Here is a 19,406-nt window from a genome sequence, read left to right on the forward strand (position 1 = left end):
GCCTTCCCTGCTCCTTGGAAACCGAAAGAATCAGTGTCACCGCGTGTGCAATCGCACGCATAGACCGCTCTCTCTGTGTATGTGTACAGACGCACACATATGCACAACCATCTCATCTCTTGGGGGTCCCTAAGCGCAGAGGCCGCGCGACGAAAACAACAATAGCAAAAGTGAAGCTAGATAAAACCGCAGAATATATCGTAAGCAGCATGCACGATTGTGCATGTTTGTGAATGTCTGAAAACGGCAATTTAACACCAACCCACTCAGGACCTAGACTACCGAAAAAAGCATGGCCACGTGTATATTAAATGAAGCTTGTGAGCCATTGTCAAGTATTGTTGTCCGACCCCCCTGAAGGGCGCCCTGGTCGCCTCCCGAGCACACCTGCGGCCAGGATGAGGATGGACGGAGAACCCAGGACCGCGCACCCGCGCATGGGGCAGCGGGCAGGCGGCATGCGCGGGGCTCAGAGGCGCCGCCAGCTGGCTCCATTCCTCACCTGCGTTGGAAGTGATTGTAAGTCCCAGGAGTAACAGTAAACGCAGCTCCATGAACACAAAATGGGCAAAGGGCCGAGGCGATCCAAATGCCAATCCTGGGTGACACAATCCGGGGGCTGCCTCGGAGCAGGTCACTTGCCCGCGGTCCGTGGGATGGAGGCTCCGGCGTGCACTGCCTCTGCCCGCTGTACCCGTCGTGCGCCCAGCGCTTCTGCTTCATGGAGTGAAAGTCCTGCGGGGAGACAACTTGCCAAGCAGGAGAACGGATCCATGCCCAACTCTACAGGGGCTCCACGGGGAGAGCCTTTTAATGCTGGAGCAGCGAGGGGCGCCCCCCTCAGGAGGAGAGCGGCAGCGCTCGCTGCTGCTCTGCCGAGGAGGGAGGTGGAGCTGTGGAACTGCCGCAGGAATGCCGGCCAGCCTTTCACTTACATAAATCCCCTGCATGTTCCCACACTTTTTTTGTTTCCTGTCTGAGGGCAGATGAGTTTTTGTTTTAACTTTTCAGGATCAGAAAGTATCAAAACCTGACCGATAATATGGGCAAGGGGAAAATCTGAGCGATTCCCTTAGGCTTCATGAATGTGTATTTATTCCTCGATGGCAATATGTTATGCAACCATATTTCAAAAGCAGGGACGGCGTCACAGCCTTTCAAACTTTTCAGTTGAGAATGAAGCCTAGGGCCCAGGGAGTGGGGGGCAACAACTGTCCACATGTTGTCAGCCAGCATTCTTATAACACGGCAATCCATTTCTTTATATATTACTTTCGTTCTGAGGCTTTAAATGCGCGGTTGGCAGTGCTCACCTTACAAGTTGCGTTTGTTGGCAGCGCTCGCCTTATAAATTGCGTTTCCTGGAGCCCTTTCGGCTGTCACTTCCCTCAGGGCACACACAAGTGTTATCACATCAGGGCCTTGTAACAGCGACTCTTCCGCATCGTCCACTTGCTGACAAATGAGGATTTATATCGTTTCTCAGAGCTTTTTGGGTCTTTAGTACGTCGGTGTACAAAGAAATAGCGGTAATGCCACAGTACTGCACCACCGTACTACAACTTTGGTGCAAAGGCAGAAGGAAAAGCTCCAGCAATATACTGCAGGTTATTCCGCCTCCTTACCGCCAAAAACTGGCCAAATTCTGCCAAATCCATAATGGGGGACAGACACAGCGATACCGCCACTTGCAATCCGGGGGTCATTCTGCCAGACTAAGTGGAAGTAGCGGTAATTCCATTTGCCAGTATTCTGGCAGATTTTGTGCAGGTATACTGCCAAGCTTGTAACGAGACCCTTCATGTATCTGCTCCCTGACGGCTGGCCATCTCGTGATAATCAGGGACTAATAACCGGGGGGGGGGGGGGGATTTCCTTGTTTCCATTGGCATGCATGCACCTCACCTGTGCCTTACCAACCATCATGAGAAGGGGGGCCCCACACAGCTTCAGCCGGGGCTGTTTAGCGGCATGGCTGGGTATCTGTCAGTGCGGCATATCCGTGACACGTGTGTCTCGGGAACCCCCATTCCAAAATGGGGAGCAACAGCTATGGCGGATTCATTTGGAAAGATCACCTCTGTTGAGGTGGGTAGAAGCAGAACAGTGGTTTGTGGCAGGGGGAAGGGCCTAGTGTCAGAGATGAGGCAGAATAACATTACTTGCCTGGGGTTCCCTTCCCATTCTAACCAAGAATGTTTCAAGTAGGGTCGGAAGTAGCAGCACATGGTGCAGCCTGCAGCACATTGGCACATCAGTGGCATTGCCCAAAAACGATAGGATTTAAGAAGATGCTCATTTTTAATGGGACTTAGATGGCTCAAGAAACACTCTAACGCTCATGGACAGATCAGGTTTTTTTTATTGAACTTTCAATGGGCCCTAGAGCCATCCCTTCCTCTCGTCTGCATGCACCTTGAACAAAAGATCCTTAATCAGTAACATGTAATGCAAAGGATGGGATGAAGACTAACTCTTATATCAAATAATCAGAAGAACTCAGGAAGTTGGCAAAGTCTCATCCGACTTTTTTATGATCAATTGTCTAAAACAGGGAGTTACAACGGACATCAACGGACGTTCCATCGAGCTCTGAGCGCAAATCTCATACAAATACATTTTTATAGCAAAGGTTCATCATACATGATGTCATACTACATGGCAAATAAGAAAAACCTATGGGGGAATGTGGTTAGCTCAAGGGGAACATCTAAGTATACTTTCTATACAGGAATGGGTTGTGATTGGATCTCTACAGTCAGGTGGACATCTTAAGCCTGCCTCTAGTGCAAGTCATCCTCAACACTTATTAAGTACACAGAATACTATTGGTTCTTAAACTATAGGGCCCTTTGTTATATGGCCTTTTACAATTGGTAGGCACACTTGTGCCATGTCTGGAACATTCGGCTCCTTAGCAGCACGTAAGCTCATACCCAGGTGCCGGGAGGTGGACATGACTTTGCTTCCCACCCAATTAGCCCCTCATCTCTCATCGCCCATGTCTTCTGCCATGAAGACTGTCTTAGAACTTGGCCTTGCAGTATATTCTCTTCTCTTGGGAATAAAAGGGGGTACAGGCACACACTTATCACAGTTCTGGTATGCATGCCTAACTCCTATTTCCATCCTTGACTCACGTGATGGGAGTCCGTATTTCGGCCTGTTTTCTAGCATGTAATTGTCTTGAATGAGTAAACTTGGCACTCATGGTGTTCCTTCTTTGCACCTTAACAAGAAATAATTCAGTTTCTCACGTTTACTGTTCTTCATAGATAGATAACCATTTCTTGGCTGCTTCAACTTTGAAACCAGGCCAGACAGTCCCCATCGCTTCAAGTCCGCAACCTCCAGCTAATTCTTTGCTGCGACACACACACAGCTCTCAATCCATCTTTTTCTGTGGGTTTGAACTTACTAGAATTTGTGGCACCAATGTCCAGACACTATATAATGGTGGCTTTGCCTGCAGTCTATTAACTACGTATAGATTGCTTCTAAGATTACTTGATCTACTTGCGTTGCTGGATCAGTACAGTTTATTAAACAGCTTGAATTTTCTGCAGTGCTCTTCACACGTGCAATCTTCTTTTCCTCATAAGGATGTTCATTTGACTCATTATTTTGTCATCCGTTTCTATAAGGTCCATACATCCTAGTCTTCTTATCATGTTAGTGCGTCACTCTTGCTTCTTGTGACGTCACCAGCTTCTCTTTCTCTTGTTTTCATATCCCTTTGGGGATTCTCTAAGAGATTGTCATCCCTTCAGGCATACATTTGGTATGGCTTTCTCAGTGGGTACCTTTCCTCAAACACTCATCGTGGTATGGTCAGAACTGCTGGTGTGAAGCATGATGATGTAGGTTTCCAACATACAGGTAGCAGGGGGGCGAGACTTCCTGCAGAGGCATTTGGCTGCTCCTCTACACTACCCCCTCTGGTTGATTAATCAACAACACCTTCATCAGTCTCCACCTCTTGATACCTTTCCTTGAAGAAGTGCTTCTTCAGGGTCCAAATCTTCATCACCCTCTTCAGGGACCCAGCTGATTTGACATGTTCGTCCACACACCAGGTCATGTAACTGTACTGTCCATTTGGGTTACAATAAACCCATCACTCTACGTACTTCTTGTGATTCTTTGGATACAGGAACTTCGTTTCCTCAGGTGCTACAATGCTGGGCTTTATGTATCCTCTGATTTCTTCATTAGTCAATTCCTTGGGTCTAAACCCTGATTCGACAGCAATCATGATCTTCATTCCTACTACCTTCTTTGTTGTCTTCTTACACTATGTGATTATTATCTTGGTCACGCAGAATCCAAACATCACTATTACTAATACTGCTCCAAGAAACCAACCTGAAGATGCTCGCCATCCATTGTGGAATCCATGAAAAGATAGATGCAAACCAACTGTCATCTGCAATGTCCTCGGTCTCATCTTCCATCTGATTGTGCAGTTTCATTAGTAATGATATAGCCTCTCTCAAGGTACCATTCTCACCAATGTGGAAAGGTATGAATGTGCAACATGATGGCCTGATTCTGGCGCAAACTCCTTCATCGATCGCTGTGATCATATCAAGGACATATATGTTCTGAAGGGTCATTAATCTTATGGCCCTCCATTCTTCCCCGATAGCATTGAATCCTTTCATGGTGGTGTTGATAGTCTGTAGAAGCTCCCAGCAAGTGATTTGTAACCACCTCGCATTCGCCATCATCTGGGTCCCAGACATAAAGATAGTTCTGAAGATTGACACAGTTTTGCTGAACAGCCTATGCTCATACAGATGGCATCAAAGGCTTCTATTGATTTTGCTGATATATATATATATATTATTGTTTATTTATAACATGCTTAATACCCAGAGGTTTCTAAGCGCGGACCCGGGGATCGAACTTGTGTTGCTCCGTGTCGTTTTGCTTACAAGGAGAGCGCGTTGCACCTGAGCTCTTCTCTTGAGAAATAGTTCTCTCTCTTTGTTCAGTTGAGAAATTCAAGTGATTTCCTTCTCAAACGGGCATCTGCTTTCGGAAATTCTCCAATATTCAGGTCACTCTGAGGAACCACTAATGCTGGGACATGGATAAGCACTTAGGAACATGTTCCTCCCCAGTCCTTGGGCAGCTTCATGTAAGCTCTGGACTCACAGGCCCAATATTGATCCATTAGGACAGCTGTCCCTGATCTCATTCTGGAGACATCAACTGTAATCTTACAGCCTTTATTACTTCCCAAATAATTCTTTCCTTTTCTTTGAAAACATAATGTCGCATTTGTCAATGAGATCACAACCATAGGACCTGATTCATCTTCTACCGATGTCAATCATTTGGCATGATTGGCCCACAACTTTAAACAGGCATCATTCACTCTCTACACCTCTGGTAAATATTCTGACTTCAATAGATGAGCTTGCAGGACATCAGTCCTTGTTCCCATCTCTTCTTAGATTTAACTCGTCCATAGACCAAGACCAGTGTTCGTTCCCAACATCCAGGCCATCCAGCTACTTCCGCTTTATCCGGGCAGTTCAGTCTCTTCATCTTTTCAACTCCTACCTCTTACTGTCCTGTCACTGGATATGTAAGCATCTTGCTTTTCCATCTGTGTGGTCTTGATATAATAATCCTGGAATGGAAACTACCATTTCGATCTCCATCGCAGAGTGGCCCAACTTCCTTGAAATTTGCCTCTTGTCATGCATGCTGCAAGATGAATGAGACATCTGGCATCGTGCTCTTGAATTTCTCTGGAAATAAAAGTTTGTGCTGTACTCATGGCATAAGGTATGAGGGCACAGATGTAGTAATTCTCCTGAGATTTTTTTTTCTTTCCCACTTTTCTCATGTGTTGATACCACATGTTATTACCCAGGTGTGCTGTTTTATCTAGATATGTGTTTATCCCTTCATTATATCCTTCTGCATTTCTCTTACTTCTCACCACTACTAAGTCAGTACTTGAAGAGCACTCATGGAGTACGTCAAAAATAGTTCTCCTTTTGGGAAGGACCATAGGAGCCTCTACCTTAGTGGAAGTAAACAAATCAAGGTCAGTTCCTGTAGAGGGGGGGGGGGGTAGTGGTCTCTATCTGAACAGGAACATCAGCATAATAAGGAATGGTGAACAGAAGAAACAGAAAGACACAAAGTATAGTCGTACATCTTGTGCCATTCAGGAATTTCTTGGGCTTGCTCATTCCTTAAAATAGTGTTGACCTCATTATTCCTCATTTCTACTATAATTAATTTAAGGGAAAAGAGTCCTGAAGCTGTAACACCTGTTCAATGATTGCGATTAGCACTCTTCTAATTACTGACCCATTTTTAGGATCCTGTAAAAAAGTGTGAATATCAACATCTCTTCTGACAAGAGAAGGATAAGCTTGAAGAATAAACACAAAAACAGCAAGCACAAGGCGATGTACATCCCTGTATGTTAGGACAACAGATCTAGCCAAATAGGGTGAGAAGCGAGTCAGGGTATTGTTCACGTGTCCCATTCTTAATCACGTGTTGTTGTTTAGGTATAATCATGGTACATCAGTATTTCTCTAAAGTTCATTTTCAAAGAATCCTGTGACTCTAGCAAAGAACTGCACTCCTGCTATAACATCTACAAGGAGTGTCCAAGTGGAGTCACAGTCAAATGCAAATCTGCATTTATCAGCTAGTAGTTTTATCATCCTTCTTTGTCATCGATCGAGTCTGCACATGCTGAAATTCTTCTTCTTGTCTTGCTTCTAAATTGAAAGCTGGGGGTGGTACGGTCTTGCCTCTGTACGGTTTAGTGTCACTTAAATAAAGCCATGCTCTCCTGCCTTGAACCTTTACTGCTAATGGGGTTATATTTTCAACGATAAAGGGGCCATGAAATCGTGGCTCGTGTCACTTTCGGGTAAAACATCTGAGTAATATTGTGTCTCCAATAAACAATTTAGGTGCTGATAAAAGTTCAGTTGATCCGGTTGCTGAATGGTTTTTATCTGTGTTCTGAGACGGACCCCCATGGCACTTGAGCTGATCTGAAATGAGAGAGATGCTAGACATCATACATGTCAAATATTCATTCAATTAATTGCCTAACATTTTGGCTGTACTCTGGGCATCACTTCTACTCCTCAATGGAGGCGTAAGAGGCTTTCTCATTCACCTTCCTGTTACTAGTTCATGGGGGTGAGATGATGGTCCGAACCAGACTGATTACTTAGGGTATATAGAGCTCAAGACAGGCAATATAGCCACCCCCTGATATGATATGATATGATGATATAATAGTATAGTTTATTTATATAGCAACTATACACAGTGTGTTTCAAAGTGCTTCAATGCAAGGGAAGGAACAAGGGAAAATACAATTACATTCTTACAGGCCATGAATAGTAAGGATGTGAAATTAACTATCGTTCCAAGCATTTCAGACAGTGCAAGAGCTAAGACATAGATAAGGAAGGAAGGGAGGGGGAGAGTGGGAAGGAAATGGATACAGACAGGCGATTACCATACTAGGCCTGACGACATTTCTGGTAGAGCCGGAACAAACAAAAGGTGAGGGAGAGGGGTGCAGAAAGGGAGGGGAGGAACAAAAGAAGCGACTATCGTACTAGGCCTGACAACATTTCAGATAGTGCTGGGGGGGACGACAAATAAGGGGAGGGGCAGGAGACAGACGAGGTTGCTATCATACTAGGTCCAGGGAGAATTCTGATAGAGTAAGTGCATAGATATAAGTAAGTAAGAGGAGGATATAGGAAAAGGGAGAAAGGGAGAGGAGGAGAGAACAGAGGGTAAGCATTCAAAAAGAGTAGAGAAGCAAGAGGGGAGAGCGAATATAATTGCAGAGTTAATCACATTGTTTGCTTGCAAGGGATAAGCAGAAGATAACTTATGCTTAATGTTTAAAAGAAGCCCTATCTGTTCAAATACTTAATTGACAAAATGTGGCTCATTATCGGATCTCAGCACTTCACACACCCCACCTTGGATAGACTTCCCATACAAGGACCTTCCTCGATCCACCTGGAGAAGGGACACACAACCACTACCAGATACCTGTATCCACTACACACCTGCAGCATATCAACATAGTCAATATGTAAATGCTGAAAAGGACCATTTGATCAAGGAATTACTCCTTTAATCATTCTCATTGTATGCCTAGCGGTAAACCTTTGACATATGATGCAGTTTACTACATAAAATACAACATGTAAAAAAAGAGGGGTGAGGCGCGCTCTCCAATTCCTGGCCAATATACAACCTGAACAAAGAAAAAGAATAAATGGGTTAAATCCCAAAGTGTCCAATTCACATGTTCTAACAGATTTGGAATAAACCAGTCTTCCACAATTGTTGCAGCAAGACTTTCCCTAGTTACATTCGCGGGGTAATTCAGCTGTTCAAGCACTACTTTTAACAATTCTACTGGCATCACCGGCTTTCCAGTGCTGTCCTGTCGCCATAATGGTTCTGTGAGGGACAAGGAACACCCCCTTCACTTCCATAATTCCTGCTCTTCCTGTGGTGCACTTCTTTGAATCTCCATTAATTGGGTCATCAGTAATTTTTTAAACCCTTCTTGCATCACCATAACTGTGACAAATTTTTCTTTGACGTTTGGAGTATCAAAACTTGAGATATCTGGTGAATACACAACCCCTTTGGCTTCCACTGCAGCTTCCTTCCCACAAGAAATAAAGTCTATTTGCTTATTGTGAGCGGTGAATTTAACGACCGATATGGCTAATGGAAGTTGCAGTGCCTTAATAAGCCTGTACAATAACGATGTGTGTTGCATTGAAGTGCCGTCCGCACGGAGGTAGGCCTCCTTTTCCAACGTGCTAACCCTGCGTGTAGGGTTGACGTCACATAGGTGGAGTCACTGTACACCATCACTTCCTGACCTTCATGTTTCTCGAGCACGACAATGAGCGCTATCAATTCTGCTGCTTGCGCCAAAAAGTGAGACGGTAGTCTTGCACTTGCTACCACATTTGCTCTGGGCCTCACTACAGCTGCGCCAGAATGCCTTACTCCACTAGTTTGATCAATTTTTGAAGAACCATCAATCAAAAGAATTTCCCCTACTGGCAATGTGTTTTCTTTTATACAAGGTATATCATCGAAAATTCAACATAATTCGCACATGGTCGCTGGCTCAGCTTTAAATGTGGCACTAATTTTACATCAGACAATTTTGATTGTTGGTTTCAAAATCATTACTTCATAAGCAGGAGATCTCTCAGATGTCAATGTGCCTTTGGGTTTCTCTAAAATGGCAAACAGAGCATGTTCCACCAAAACTGTCATCGAACAACACATTATAATATTGGTAGACTTGTCAATTGCGAACATGGCGGCTGTCAATGACTGTTCGCAGAGGGAAGTATCCTTTCATAACTGGGTCTAAAATCCTACTCTAATACGCTAAAGGCTTGTACTCCTATGTGGTCCTCTGTGTAAGCACGGCAGTCATGACTGGCCCATTTGTGTGTGAGAATAAATAAAATTCCTCAGCATAATTGGGAATCCCCAAAACAGGATCTGGACAAATTGCTTTTTTTAACTCCTCAAATCCTTCCTCCATCTCCTCAGTTCATATGATATGATATGATATGGCATTTATAACGCGACTATGCACAAGTGCTTTAAGGCGGACTAGGCAGGGAGGGGAAACCTAGGGAAGACAGACAACGATCCTACTAGGCCAAGTGTCATTCAGATTGTGTGGGAAGGGGGCAGGGACAGTGCAGTACAAGATGATAACAATAAGTATCGGCCAGCATGTGGCAAGTGCATGGGTAAGTGTGGACATCAGGTGTCAGGGCTGGTAGGGGACTGTAGGGATACAGAACAGTCCCCAAGCACAGGGTTTGCCCGGTGGGCATTGCAGGTGTGAGACGCTGGCAGGGGAGGGACCTGGGCCTGAGATCAGAGGGTGTCCAGGTAGTCAGTGTGGTTCAGGTTTCAGCCAGGAGGTCAGCAAAGGAGAGGAGGAGAGAAAGCCGAAGCAAAGAGAAAGGTTTTGAGGTGCTTCCGGAACTGGATATGGCTCTCCTCAAAATTAAGGGAGGCAGGGAGGATGTTTCACTGGCCGAAGAAAGAGATCTACCACCCACACGTTGCTTGGAAAAGCGACTGACCCTGAGGGAGTTGGAGGCGGATGAGCGGAGAGCTCGAGAAGGAAGATATTTAGGAAGGCAGAGTTGAAGGTATTGAGGACCCAGCCACCAGAAGGCCTTGTGGACGATGCAGAGGGTTTTGAACTTAATCCTTGCAGCCACCGGGAGCCAGTGCAGAGATTTCAGTCCTGGAGAGATACGATCCCTGGGCTTGAGGCCAAGGACAAGTCTCACAGTCCTGTTTTGGACAAGTTGCAGAGGGCGGAGAGAAGAAGCAGGCAGATCTAGAAAGAGGCTGTTGCAATAGTCCAGCCTAGAGAGAACCAGATCTCTGGAGACAGTGAGCTTCTGGGGGAAAGAGAGTAAAGGAGAATCCCTCGAGGAGGTGCATCTGGTAGTGTGACTACTTAGAGAGGTCAGAGATGTGGGGAGAGAATGAGAGTGTGGAGTCGAAGATGACCCCAAGGTTTTTAGCCTCGCAGATGGGATTTGGGAGAGGGCCAAGAGAGGCCGGCCAGAGAGTTACAGGGAAGGAGGTAGCGGGTGTGCTGATGAGGAGAATCTCGGTCTTACTGGCATTAAGGCAGAGGTCATTGGTGGCAAACAATTCCCGGATAGCAGACAGACAGTCAGAGATGAGGGAAGAAGAGGAGGAGGCAGAGGGTAGCCTGAAAATGAGCTGGGTGTCATCCGCATATCACTGAAAGTTGGGGCAGAGAGTGGCGAAGCGGTGGGCAAGGAGTGCCAGGTATTGGTTGAACAGCCAGGGAGAGAGGGTAGATCCCTGGGGGACACCACAGGTAGAGAAAAAGATAGCGGAGAGGAAGGGCCCAAGCTGGACCTGGGAGGGTCGGTCAGAGAGGAAAGAAGTCAGCCATACCAGAGCCCGACCAGTGATACCCAGATTATCACAGAGCCGATTGAGCAGGATGGTATGGTTGACAGTGTCACAGGCAGAAGAGAGATCAAGCAAGATAAGGACGGAGGGGGTGTTAGAGTCAAGGTTGGAGAGCAGGTCTTCACGGATGTTCAGGAGAGCAGTTTCCGTACTTCTGGCAGCTCTGAAGCCAGACTGATGGTCATGGAGACAACCAACAGATTCAGTGTGGAGATTAAGTTGTGAGATGGCCAGTTTCTCCAGGAGCTTGCCCAGGAAGGGAGTGATGGAGATTGGGTGATAGTTAGCCGGACAGGAGGTGTCGGCAGAGGGTTTCTTAAGAAGAGGGTGCACAAGGGAGTGCTTCAGGGCGGAAGGGAATACTCCAGTGGCAAAGGAGTGATTGCAGAAATCAGCCAGGGCAGGTGCCAGGGAGTCGATGTTGTCCTTAATGGTTTTGGAGGAACAGGGGTGGACCTGTTTCGACAAGACTTTCATAGATCGGACTTGTCTAGAAACCTCAATAGCGGAGAACAGGGGAAAGGCAGAGAAGAAGGGGGGAGAGGTGGCTGCAGAGGGGCCAGAGGAAAGGCATGGAATGTGGGGGGAATAGGAGGAGAGTGAGGACAGTATGTCCTGAGTTTTAGAGATGAAGTGAGAAGCCAGTGCCGTGCAGAGGGCCTGGGAGGGGACAGGAGAGGTAGAGACTGCAGCAGGATTGGCCAGTTCCTTGCAGAATTTAAAGAGTCCAGCCAAGTTGTTAGATGCTGCAGAGATGCTGGCTTGGATATGAGCTCTCTTCTTGGTTAGGACAGAGAGTCGGTATCGCCTTTGCAACAGGCGGCAGGCCAGTTTGTCGGTGGATGCACATGAAGCATGCTATTTCCTCTCGGCCACCCTGCACTTGCTTTTTAGGATGACGAAGTCTGAGTCGTACCAGGAGTTACACTTGGCTTTGGGCTTCAGGCAGATTCTCATGACAGGGGCAAGGATATCAGGGGTATCAGATATAGCAGAGTGGAGCATGGAGAGGGCTGTATCAGGGTGGGAGTCAGCTAAGAGGGGACAGGGGTGTGAGAAGGTGGCAGCGAAAGCCTCAGCTGACACACGCTTCATGGGTCGGATGACCAAGAAGGTGGGTGGCAGTGATAGAAGTGGCTTGGCCTGAGGGGTAGGTAGGGTAAGGTGGGAGGAGAGGAGAAAGTGATCACTACAGGAGAGAGTAGTGGTGAGAGGGACAGAGAGGGGAAGGTCTGAGGAGATCAGAACATCCAGAGTGTGCCCTGCAGAGTGAGTTGGGCCAGAGGGGAGAATAGTAAGTGAGAGAGAGTCACAGAGGTCGTGAAAGAGTCCAGAGGGAGGACAGGAGGCATCCAGGTGAATGTTGAAGTTTCCAAGAAGGAGGAGTTGAGTGGTGGAGGCCAGGAGTTAGGAGGAGAGGTACGCCCACTCAGAGAGGAAGGAGGAAATCTGACTGTAGCCACAGTAAGGGAATGGCTAGGGGAGAGAGAGAGCCTGCAGACAAAGCATTCAAAGGAGGAGTAGGCCTGCATAGGAGTGACAGAGGCAGGAATCCGCTCAGGGAAGATCGTGGCTACACCCCCACCGGAGCGGTTGGACCTGGGCACGGAGAGGATCTTGTAGCTGTCAGGTTGGAGTGTATCAAAACTCGTGACAGCTGGCCCTAAACCATGTCTCGGTGAGACCAAAGACGTTAAGGTCCAGTTCTTCAGAAGGCGGCAGATATCAGAGAAGTGTTTGACAGCAGAGCTAGAGTTTAGGGTGGCAATATGGAGAGGGTTGCCATCCTTGAAGGCCTTCCGGGGAGGGGTACAGATTAGAGGTACGCCCGGTGGAAGTGTAGAAGGGGCCCGAGAGGGGGCAGAGAGGGAAGGGGACAGCAAGGTAGCTATGGAGGGGGTAGAGGTAGTCACAGAAATGGGAGAGGGGACAGCAGGAGAAGAAAGGAAGTTGATGAGGTGTGGGAAGAGTCTATGGAAGAGGTTGGCCTAAGGGCCTTGGACCAGGACGGTCTCATTAGAGTAAACATTAATGATGACCTTAGAGGAATGGAAGGAGGCCAGGAGGGCATCCCAACGGGTGCCACCATTAATGGGAGAAGAGGATAAAGAAGAGAGCACAGAGACCATATGAAGGGTCCATAGGTCAGGTGAAGGCACGACAAAGAGGATGTTGGTGAACATTTCCTTGGAGGGGGCACTGGTGTAGGTGTCAGCGATAGGGAGGCCTGGGTTGGAGACCAGGATGTCCTTTTTAAACTTCTTCCTACCAGATTTATTGAGGAGAGCAGGATAGTCAATAGAAAAGCAGTTAGAAAAAATAGGAGTGACAGAGAGCACCATAGAGTAGGTGGGAGAGTAGGGGGGGTGACAGGGAGAGGGGGAGACACTGGCGAAGGACCTCGAATAGGCAGACAAGACAGTGAGAGTCAATCAGTTTCAGCAATGGGACAGACGCCAACGCTCAGGATTAAGGGGTTAACAAAATGCACATGTTTAGAGACAGGTGAGAGACACACCTAAGTTTGAGAATCCTAAACAAGGGAGAAAAGGCCTAATTTTTGCAATACAATTTTTTTAATACTGATACAGTGCATATTAAACCAACACAGGGAACAAAACACACCTTAGTTTGAGAGTCCTAAAAGAGGGAGAAAAGGCCTAATTTTTTGCAATACAATTTTTTAAATACTGATACAGTGCATATTAAAAGAACACGGGGAAAAAACACACCTGACTTTGAGAATCCTAAACAAGGGAGAAAAGGCCTAATTTTTGCAATACAATTTTCTTTTCTTTTTTAAAATACTGATACAGTGCATATTAAACCAACACGGGGAAAAAACACACCTAAGTTTGAGAATCCCAACAAGGGAGAAAAGGCCTAATTCTTGCAATAAAGTTTTTTTTTTAATACTGATACAGTGCATATTAAACCAACATGGGGGGGGGAAAACACACCTAAGTTTGAGAATCCTAAACCAGGGACAAAAGGCCTAATTTTTTGCAATACAATTTTTTTAAAATACTGATACAGTGCATATTAAACCAACATGGGAAAAACACACCTAAGTATGAGAGTCCTAAAAGAGGGAGAAAAAGGCCTAATTTTTTGCAATACAATTTTATTTTAAATACTGGTACAGTGCATATTAAACCAGCACGGGAACAAGAACAAAGGAAAAAGAAAACAACTGAGTTAAGAGTCTGAAGGTGGAAGGGGGGCAGGCAGGGAAGCTCGTGGGACTATCCAGGAAGACTGACTGGCAACTGGCGTCCCCTGCAGACAACTGCAGACACAACAGGAGCCGCTACAGTGGGAGCCGCCCTGTGCCTTAGGGGCCCTTAGCCTTGGGGCTGCCGGGCAGTGGGCTGCCCTGGTAGCTCCTGTGATGAGGAGGGCGTGACAAGGGGGTGGAGGGAGGCGGAAGGTAGGGAGCGGATCAGCGGGGAAGGCCACGGAGTGGAAGAGGGGAGCAGGGGGACACACGCAGGGGTTAAAACACAACCAGGCACCAAGAAAATAAAACAACAGGCCCATGGTGGGTCTGTTACCTTGTGATGCGGTCCTCAGTCACCGGCTCAGGCAAGCTGGAAATGCCGAGCACGGTGCACTGCAAGGCAGCCTAACTTCCAACAAGGAAGCACAGCAGCCAATCAGGGTGGTGGGAGGCGGGAGGAAGGGAAGGGATCAGCGGGGAAGGCCACAGAGGGGCAGAGGGGGGCACAGGGACACACACAGGGGGAAAAACGCAGGTACCAAGAAAATAAAATAGTCCATTCTATTGTAACTTTGTCCACTTGTGCCTTTTTCAAAGCCTGAAAAAAGGGGCCTTGTGTATGAACTGTAATCGAACACCTAGGCTCTGACATAATTACATAGTCCCAAAAACTGTTGCATCTTTTTTTACCATATGCGGTTTTGTAGTTTTCATAATTGCCTCAGCCCTTTCCGGTGTCGCCTTCTTTCCCTCATGTGAGATCAACTGTCCTATGTAAACACCTCTTCTTGGCAATACTGTAACTCTTCCTTGTCCACTTTGTATCCCTTGTCTGCTAGGATAGTCATCAGCTGAATCGAGTCTTGTCTGCACTCATCTTCTGTAGTGCACAAATTAAAATGTAATCTACATATTGTATCACTGTACTTTTCAGATCAATATTGCATAGGTCAATCTGGAGGACATATAGATGGAGGCTCACAGTACCCTTGAGGCTAACAAGTGTGTTTCAAACAAGTCTGGCAGAATGTGAATGAAGTCATTCTTGCAGTCCTTGTGCAACAGGATTGAGAAAAATGCATTTTTCGAATCAATCACTGTGAAATATCATGCTGGGATACTGCACAGTATCGTCGCCGGGTTAGGAACTAAAGGAAACTCTGTGTCTACAATCTGGTATATCGGTCTCATGTCCTGTATGAATCTCCACGACCCTCCCTTTGATGTCTTCACAGGATACACAGCGGTATGACATGATGATTCTGATGGTACCAGAATACCTTGTTCCATCAGTGCTGAGATGGTCTTGAATATACCCTCTTCGGCCTCTCGAGACATGGGGTACTGTTTTGCTTGAGGTAAATTTGCCGCTGGCTTCAACTTTATTTTGACTTCCCCTTTCCCCTTTAACAAACCTACATCATAGGTGTTCTGGTTCAAAGGATCCATGGCACTTTGTCCCAGTCTTCTTAAAAAAATGATGGGCGCTGCTGCATTATAGCCATTCTCTTTGGGACTTCCTTTTTCTCAATCCTTATCCAGCACATGATGTTCATAAAGAATACCACTTCATCGTCTGTTGGGTCATCGCTAAACATATCATCGTCAGTAATATCAGTCAACCTGTACCCTTCTTTAAAAGTTATCACTGTCATCCGGGGTCTACCCTGATCATCCGTTCCTTCGAGCATTGCCATTTTTCTTTGTACTGTGGCTGCTTGTAGCTCGATAGGGATAGTCTGTCCCCCCTCTTTGTCCATAGGTATCTGTGGTCTAAACATACATTTGTTAGTTATTCTCACCATCTTCCCCACTAAGCAAGGTAACCATGTTAATACAATGCTCACCCCTTAAAGAAAAATGTTTCACCCAACTGGAACGCCTCGGAGAGCCACTTGCCCTGTGAATGCCAGTATACATTCGCCCACGTTTAAATAGTGTATTCCAGGAGTGGAACACACTATCCCTTCATCCGTAAATGAAACCATTATGTTAAGTTTTGTCATCAAATCTCTTCCCAAAATGTTAACTGGTGTCTGTTGTGAATACAACAATGGAACGGACATGTCACACTCTCTTATAGAGACTGCTAATTCATCCATAAAAGGACCTCGACTCCAGAGAACCCTTCAGCATTCATGGAAATTCCTGTCATTGGATATTTTCCCTCTCGTGTACATGAACGAGTAGCCCCAGTGTCTACTAAAAAAGAAAAAGATTTGCCTCCTATTGTCACATCGACACTTGGTTCCTCTTGGGGGTCTGGTGTCACAGATAGTACTGAACACATCAAGTCACCCTGTGAGCTGTCCTATTGTGGGTATACGCATGCCCCTTTATCTGTGAACGGATTCCCTCCCACTATGGTGTCACCTACTATTCTAGGTGTCAATAATTATCATGTGTTTACATACTGCTGTGTCTGCATGGAGGCGTGTTGTGATTGTCCTTGTGGTGGATTCATTTGTACTTGCTCTGACTGTGGTGTTTGTTGCATTTGTGGCACTTGTATCTGATGCAGTGTCTGATCTTGAGTAAACCCTACCCTAGGTTGTGTGCTATATGGTGGAGGATAAGCTGTCTCCCCTCTTGAGAATTGGCCGTTCTGTACACACCCTTGACTCCCACATATGCGTGCAATGTGCCGTGTCATCCCACAATTTCAACTTACGGGGGGAGAGAGACCGTCTGACTAGTCCCCCTGGTTAAATCCTCCTTGCACATTTTGATTCTCATTTTGCTCATTTTGAAACCCGCCTTGATTGATTTCAAATCCACTGCTTCCTCTATATCCCATACCTCTGCCTCGTGACATAAACCCATTCCCTCCTTGGTCCATTGGGCACTGATTATTTGCCTGCAATGTACTCACTGTTTGCTGCACTCCCAGTCCATCTCCACTTGTCAATACTGCCCCTTCTATGGCGTATTTTGACAATTTCTTCAGAACTAATTTGGCTTCGTCAGTTTTCCTAACCTCATCTTTCTTCTTGTTTTTCTCCTGTAATAGCCGACAGTGATGCACTATTGTCAGCTGTATCTCAGCCCATGGTTTGGCTTCCATTCCCACCAGTTTCTTCATTTGTCTCTGTACAGGCTCCGGCAACCCTTGACATAAAATGTGGTAAAATAATGCCACCGTTTTTTCCAACGGCTCTTTCATTTCAAGTTGCCACCGCTCCTGAATATCCTGAATGTAAGCAATAGGGTCTTGCTTCATCTTCTTTAATCTCACGTGTCATGATTGCCCCCACATCTGATGTGTCTGATATTGTACCCTGAGAGCCCCCCACACATCTGTTCTGCAATTATTAAACAGCGCTCCATTGTGCGCTGTATTTTGTGCTGTCACGCTTGCATATCCTGCTCTCCTCCATATATCATCAGCTCTCTCTCCAATAATGGCTGCCAAGAGACCCTTAATGTCCCCTATGGCCAACGTGTTACCTCCTGCCATTTTTCTCGAACTCATATATCCATTTCCCAGCACCCGATGTCAAACGCAGGAGCTTGCACCGCAAATTATCCTTGTCCATCTGCAGCCATGGAATATACTGAGGTCTTGCTCCCCCTTTTTCCATGAAGGGAAACTGTGTTATCCCTAACTTGCAGTCGACTCCCATCGTTTGTCTATCCATGGTGGGACAATGGTGCTTGACCGTCTCCTTGCTGGGAGTGATCTTAACCTGCTCACATATGGCAGTGATTCTCCCTTTTCCACTATATGATCATCCTCAGGGACATTCCGGATATGGTATGGGATCTAGCATCCTGGCCTTAGGTTGTTCCAGATCCAACCATTTTACTTCCTTATCTGTCTGCAGACTACCTTTGCGGGCGCATGCACTTCCTTCCTCCTCCTCAAGGAGAGATTCTCTTTCTTCGTCGGACATATCTTGTCCCCAAGAAGTATGATTACTCTCCCCTTCACCCGGTTCTAGGTTCAGTCTGCTTAAAGACAAGGCTCTATGCTCAAGACGAAACAGATTTTCTTCTTCGTTTCATGGTTTAAATGCTGGGGGCACATCCCCTTTCCCTCGACTTTCATAACTGCTTCTTGCCTTTAATTCCTGATAGGCCTTATCAATCTTATCTCTGATGCTTCCTATCTCAAAGATTTCCTCTTCTAATGTTACTTTAGATGCCCCTGGCATTGCTTCCTTCATCGAAAGAAACTCTTCTATCCTGTTCCATCGTTTCGTGGACTCGGCTCTACTGGCTCCTTTCGACAAGGCTAAATTCAGAATCCTGTTGTCTCCTTTTTCATTCTAATTCTTCATCTAGTTCCCTTCATTTTCTCGCCTGCCTTCTGATTCTCACCTCCTCTTGTCTTATCTCTTCAATCCTCACTCCTGCTCTCCTTTCTTCCTCCTCTCTTTGTCTCTGTATCCTTTTGTCCCCTAATTTCTGTGCTTCTTCCTCTCCCTCTTCCTTTTTCTTCTGTCCTTATCTTCCATCGCTCTCTGCCTGTTGTCATACTTCCTTTGCTCCTCTGCTCGTTCTTGCTTTTTCTCTTGCTCCTCCTGATACATCTGTTCTTGTCGTTCCTTGCTCTTTCTCTTATGCTTGCCTTCTTTCAATCTTTTTTCTCGTTCCCTGTCCTTTCTTTCCTGTTCATCTTTGTCTTCTCCTTGCCTTTCTTCCTTGATGATTTTCCCATCTAACTTGAGTAATATCTGTCCTCTCATCCATTCGTTCTGTACGAGCGATATCTCGTCAGCTTTATCTTTCTCTCCTTTCCATCTCTTGATCTCTTGTTCTATTTCTGTCGATATATGCAATTGCTCACTTTTCTCTTCTTTATCTTGAATGACCTCAAATATCTCCTCTTTCTCTTACTCTCTTCTGGACTATCATCAATGCTATAAGCAGGCGGTTTGCATATCGGATTACTATACCCTACCGCCTCCTTCAGTTCCTTTAACAGATACAACCATACGTCTTCTATGTCAATGCCTTTCACTTCAGGCAAGGTAAGGGGAGCCGAAGGCTCAAAACCTTCCTCCTTTTGCTGGCTAAGCATCCAATCCTCAGGTGGCAGATCTTCCCTCTCTTCCTGGTACATCTTCCAAAGCTCTAAAATAGCTAGCCTCTTCTCTGATTTCTTCCCCTTGTAGGCAGCGTGCAAATATGTGGTCATGTGTTGCAATACCGC

General features: G+C 46.2%; 1 protein-coding gene across 3 annotated transcripts in view; it reads right to left on the reverse strand.

Moving 5' to 3' along the window:
• The window catches only part of EDN3 (endothelin 3), a 491,982-nt gene extending 491,123 nt beyond the window's left edge, over positions 1 to 859 (reverse strand). The window contains exon 1 of one of the 3 annotated variants that reach the window (XM_069651042.1): positions 503 to 859. In XM_069651042.1, coding sequence (XP_069507143.1) covers positions 503 to 554 — 52 coding nt within the window. In that variant the 5' untranslated portion in view covers positions 555 to 859. The remainder of the gene's footprint in view (positions 1 to 502) is intronic. The other 2 variants (XM_069651043.1, XM_069651044.1) reach the window with 2 other exon arrangements.
• Positions 860 to 19,406: the final 18,547 nt, after the last annotated feature.

Source organism: Ambystoma mexicanum, chromosome 3p (genome assembly GCF_040938575.1).
Source record: "Ambystoma mexicanum isolate Mex_15411 chromosome 3p, UKY_AmexF1_1, whole genome shotgun sequence".
Classification (NCBI taxonomy): domain Eukaryota; kingdom Metazoa; phylum Chordata; class Amphibia; order Caudata; family Ambystomatidae; genus Ambystoma; species Ambystoma mexicanum.